General features: G+C 43.4%; 1 protein-coding gene across 1 annotated transcript; it reads left to right on the top strand.

Moving 5' to 3' along the window:
* Positions 1 to 253: 253 nt before the first annotated feature.
* Positions 254 to 3695, top strand: dph5 (diphthamide biosynthesis 5; the record flags this gene model as incomplete). The annotated part of the gene is made up of 4 exons (XM_035677352.1): positions 254 to 417; positions 810 to 918; positions 3430 to 3472; positions 3569 to 3695. Coding segments are annotated over exons 1-4 (443 nt in total), but the record flags the coding sequence as incomplete, so codon positions are not given.
* Between the last annotated feature and the right edge of the window lie 2037 nt (positions 3696 to 5732).

The following is a 5732-nucleotide window of genomic DNA, read 5'->3' as shown; positions in this document are numbered from 1 at the left end:
CGCCCCCACTGGCCAGGGGCTTGAATTGATTCAGAGGATTTAATTAACCGATATTGAATTGGGATTGATGAATCGATATTTGTACCCCCCCCCCACCAGGGAGCGTACATACATACATCATACTACAAAGAACAAACACACATTTAACAGAAATATTGAACTGAAGTCATCTTTTCATTTTGTCCGTAATGTTTCTTGAGAGAATGATTCTTCTTTCAGTTGAACATAAATACACACAGATATATCAGTATATATGCTGCTGCATTCACTAACTGTTGTTTGTCGTCCTCAGGAGGAGTATTATGGGAAGGAGCTCATCCTGGCTGACAGAGACCTCGTTGAACAGGGGGCTGATGAGATCCTGAAGGATGCTGATGTGACCGATGTGGCGTTCCTGGTGGTGGGCGACCCGTTCGGGTGAGTCACGTTGTCCACGTATCAGGACTGGATATTGATCCCACAGCTGTGGCACACAGAGCTCCTCTCAGAGCAGAACCACCAGATTCCAGCGGGCGGTAATGACAGAGCGCGAGCAGCCGCCGCTCTCAGAAACTGAAACTCTGTTGACTTTTGTTCATGTGAATGTTGCTTTTACAGTTTACATGAAAAGAGAAGCTGGTTCTTTTTTTGTGCCACTAAACACTAAAAACGGTGAATCTGTTTTTCATCCCGCTTTGGTTTAACCTCGTCTGTGACCTCAGCATCTGCACGCCGCTCTGTCATTCAGTCACAGGGTTTCCACAGACTGCTCTTCATCGCCACTCGCCCTACATTCAGCTCAAATGTTTCTATTCTGTGTCTTCCTGCAGAGCCACCACCCACAGTGACCTGGTCCTGAGAGCAGTGAATTCTGGGATACCGTACAGAGTCATCCACAACGCCTCCATCATGAACGCAGTGGGCTGCTGCGGTCTGCAGGTAGGTCACACCTGTTCAATGTGCACTATGTTTATAATCCATCTGTGCTGACTCCAAAGCCACCAGACTCCTTTAATAAAAACAGTGATTTAAGCTCAGTGAACACAGGAAGTTTCTGGTCTCCGGCTGCCTCCATCTGCAGCGACTAATGTTAGTTCTGATCCGAACAAACGTGTTCAAACACCAAAGTCACACAATGACACAAAGAGACGGACTGACGGAGGCAGCGGTACAGCAACAGCTCTGTGCTCTGTCAGCTAAAATGACTGCTTTTATAAATGGAGTCTGGTGGATTTGAAGAGAGTTGTACAATGTCTGATGATGGAAAAGTGTGTGATCCAGGGACCACGAGAGAAGGACTGATTGTACGGTGGCCCAGAGGGACCAGTGAACGGCAGAAGACAACACAACAGATGTTCACAGTTGTTATATTTATTAATATTAGGTCAGACTAATGTTAGACTGTTGGTCTAATAACAGTGTAATTTACTATTGTTTTTTTCACAATAATTCAGTAAAATACAAACAGAGACAACAGTAGTTACAGTGCAGGAGGGGAAGGAAGCCCTGAAGGCTCATTCAGAGCAGCTCTACCAAAATAAAACCATAAACATTTATTTTATTATTCAAGGTAAAGAAAACACAAACAATCTGTATGTAAACACAAACAATCTGTATGTAAACACAAACAGTATCTATAGTAGATAGAACCGATGGAGGCAGCGGGCTGAAGGTGAGGAGGATGAAGATGAAGATGAAGATGAAGAGTGGGTAAACGCTCATTGTCTCGACCCATCTGCTCACACTGAGTGTGACCTCATCAATAACTGACCTGTCACAGCAGCCAATCAGAGAGCAGGACCCAGCTGTCCACACACACACACATTAGCATTAATGCTAACGGAGCGGCCTCCACTGGGAGGTCGTTAATATGCTAATGAGGGGCGGAGTATGTAAATGAGCTCGCTGTTCCCTCCACTGGGAGTCAATCCCATCAGCCCCTGCTGTCTGCAGGGCCCCGCCCACTCCTCACATGACCCTCCACGCTTGTTCTGACCGTAACCACAGTCTTTATCTCGGGGCCACTGCTGGTACCGTCCTCTCACAGGAGCCCGATGTGATTACACCAGTAATCCATTACATCAGATCAGTAATGGATTACTGATCAGAAAGAAGATGCAAACAGCTGTTTTTATACATTTAATATCAGCAGAAACACATCTTCATCCTCATCTTCATCCTCAAATAGAATTTATTATTTTATTTATTATTTAGTATTGTCTGTGATAGTGTGTGTGTGTGTGTCTGTGTGTGTGTGTCTGTGTGTTGTGTTCTGTGTGTACCGTTTTATGATGTGTGTGGTGTGTCAGCTGTATAAATCATTTCGGGAGAGCGGATGTCGTATGGTGTTTGGACTGACACGTGGAGACGGAGAGCTTCTACGACAAAAGCTGTAACAAAGCAGAACAGCTGGACTGCACCACACTCTGTCTCTGGGTGAAGACACAGCACACACAGCAACACAACCACAACAAACACAGGTGATAAGTAAAATCAACCAAACCGGTTCTCCTGTCTTAGAGATGAAATGTTATGGAAAAATAACAGAGAGTTGGTTATTAATAAAGTGGACTGGTTGTATTAAAGTGGACTGGTCAGTGTCTGCGTGGTTGGGCGTTCGCTTGGTTATTTCCCTGCAGTGCCTACACCAGAGTGTTAACTGTTTATCAGAGCAACCAGCACATCATCAATCAATCAGCCCCTCAGCAGTAAATCTCACCCAAGTAGACGATACCCCACCCACCAATTAGAAAAGCAACAGTCCTGTGGGAGCTGGAACATATGTGGCTGGTGACTCATGTTAGTCTAATTAGAGTTGTGTGTGTGTGTGTGTGTCCTCAGGCTGGTTGTTAATATTCATTACATGAAATAAAACGCACAAGACAACTCATCCCATCATCCGTCTCCTCATCAAACAGAAACTCACTAATTTGGTACACTCTGTATTATTATGATTTAATATGAGCTCTTGTATAATATAGTAAGCTTTATTATGACACTATCTGTTATATAGCATTTATATGCACCTCTGTATTTAATACCTTTATAGATCCATACCTTAGTAAGCCTTTATATTAGACGTCACTTGTAATCTGGGTGTCATACTGATTAACTATGATCGGTCCAAATCAGTAGACATTTTAGTTATTTCAACATAATTTGATTCTATATTAATATATTTTGCCTAATGAAACGACACAAGTGAGCGTAAACGAGCAAGATTTAGGATTTAAGTTCGCTTATTAAGTGATCAGCTAATAGTTTTTCACAGATCTATGATTCATAGAATGGAATCATATAATGACAATAAATGGAGCATTAGTTCCATCCAGTTATTGACAAGTTACTTGTTAGTCTGTATAAACCTTTATGCACTGCAACTGTTCATCTGTGTGTTCAAATAAAGTTTTGAACTGAATGTTTTTTCTCATGTTTTATAATTGACCTTAGACATTAAAGTCAAAGAGCCAGAGCGTAGAGAAACATCCACGAGGTAAGATTCCCAGAACCACGTCCTGATCAGATCAGATCGCTCCTCTGGGTTTATCTGCAGCTCTTAGCTGATGATGTCATACTGATGTCATCGCAGCTTGTTATGTTCTGAGGTTGGGTGAACGCATCAGTAGTGGCGTGGCGGTGTCGGGCAAGAGCAATCGCAGCTCACAGAAACAGATTCATGATTTTCTGAAACCAAAGACTCAGCTGACAGGGTTCGGGTAACAGCCCCATATTGATCAGATACGCTGTATCTGTATGGATATATTGATCGGTATACACTGTATCTTTATGGATGATATTGATCAGTAATCACTGTATCTTTATGGAGTGATATTTGTCCCTGTATTGACGTCAGACTGTGGACAATATGACGGCCTTTAGCTCGTGTTTCTAGAGTTAGGTGTTGTTACGAACACGTTAGGAGATATGTTAAAATGTGATATTTCTTAAGAGGGAGTTTGGTGCAGGGAGCTTTTAGTTGGATTTTAAAATAAACTAATATGGATCCAATTTTGGTGAACCAGAAAGGCAAAAATCCTTAGTTCTGATTGGCTGACAGCGCTCTCAGAAACCTCGGACTTCCTGAAGTGTGGCGAGTGTTAAGACCTCCAGACGTTATTTCAGTGTAAAAGAATCAGAACAAACTGTTTTGTATATCTATGTGTAGCAGTGATATGTACAGTCTACATATATATAAATGAGACAATATTTCTAGAGGTGAAGAGATCTACGAGCGTCCTCAGATTCAATGAGCTGGGTCAGTAGTCCGGAAGCTGCAGATCAGTACTGATTACAGATCAATCCAGTTAAGGGTAGAGGAGGGGAGCGAGGGGGCGGAGCTAGGTGGAGGTAACAGCTCACAGGCTTTTCATCTGATTATACTTCTTCCATGTTCTTCCATCATCCAGTCACTACTATTTAAGTGTAGTTGTTTGCACTGTTGTGTGCTGTGCACCTGTCTGTCTGTCCAAATGAAACTGATATTGAAATGATACTAGGAGTACCACGATATCTTGATTTGATCAGTAGGATTAAGACAAAAATTTAAGTCGAATGATTATTGTAAATAGATTCTGATATTTTAAGAATTTAATCACTAATATCTATATTGCACTTTCTGGAACATTAAAATGATCTAGGACGTTAGGCCATAGGAATATGGCATAACGGGCTTCAAGGGTCTGGTTTTGAGCAGTATAAAATCGCTTAAACTCGTTTTTCTGTCCGTTAATCAGCTGGTTAACGTCTGTTTTAGCATGCATAACAATATAAATTAAGAAGCTCTTTCTCCAAACAGGCATTCTTTGTCCCTCCCAAGGTATGACAGAGGACACGGTGTGTGTGGTTATAGGCCGTGGCCCGGGGCTTTGGCGGGCCGACGCCAGGCCATCCGCCAGCGTTGACGTACATTGCGTTCAGATGGTGTGCCGTGTGACCTCCCGGCGGTCCGCCATCCATTGTGCTGGTCGTACACCTAGGTCGATACTTCCACCCGGCTGTGAGGGTGGACTATGTTGCCGAAGTTGAAGGTTCAGGGCAGATACCAAAACGGCACTGGAACACCTGGTGAGGTGGACAGGGCTACCACCTACTGCTCGTAACGGTCTCACAGTAGATTAGTCAAGCACAGTAACTGCAGGACTCAATAATCATCATTTGATAATACAAACAGTTGTGGTGTTGTTTGTTTGTTATATTGGTGTATGAATGTCACCTTCAAATAAAGAGACTCAATAATATACAGCACGAAACAGAATTCAATTTATTTACAGTTAGTGAAAAAAGAGCTGAAAACCCATATGAGATATCACATGGTTTTAAGGTCCAGCATGGTTATATTGGCAACGTTAAATAAACCAAAGTGACATTCCCTACACACGCCACACCATAACGTTGCCCAATCAAGCTGGGCAGCAGTCTGTGGTCCAAGCGTGATTCAGCAGCGGAGGATAGGGGGGTGGTGGGGCAGGAACGGGCTCAGATTGTCTCTGATTGCCATGGATGAAGCGCACTTACGCCTAAGAAAGACTTTGCTTCCTAAGTCTACATAAGTGCGCCCGGAGAAGGGGGGGGTCCCGCTGCCGCAGACCAGGTAGGGTTAAAAAAATTAAGGGAGGAGGGAGGGGAGAGAGGTGCAGTTTAGAGTTCATTCCAAGAGATGTGTGTGAAATAAAGCATCATGGAGATCATGGTATCCCAAGTTCTTGACTCTCCCCCCCCCTTTAGTCTGACCGTTCAGTGGACTGGGGGGGGTA

Source organism: Morone saxatilis, unplaced genomic scaffold (genome assembly GCF_004916995.1).
Source record: "Morone saxatilis isolate NCDOM2014 unplaced genomic scaffold, NCSU_SB_2.0 Contig515, whole genome shotgun sequence".
Lineage (NCBI taxonomy): Eukaryota > Metazoa > Chordata > Actinopteri > Moronidae > Morone > Morone saxatilis.
The sequence above is the reverse complement of the archived record's forward strand: the minus strand, read 5'-3'. Positions and strand labels throughout refer to the sequence as shown.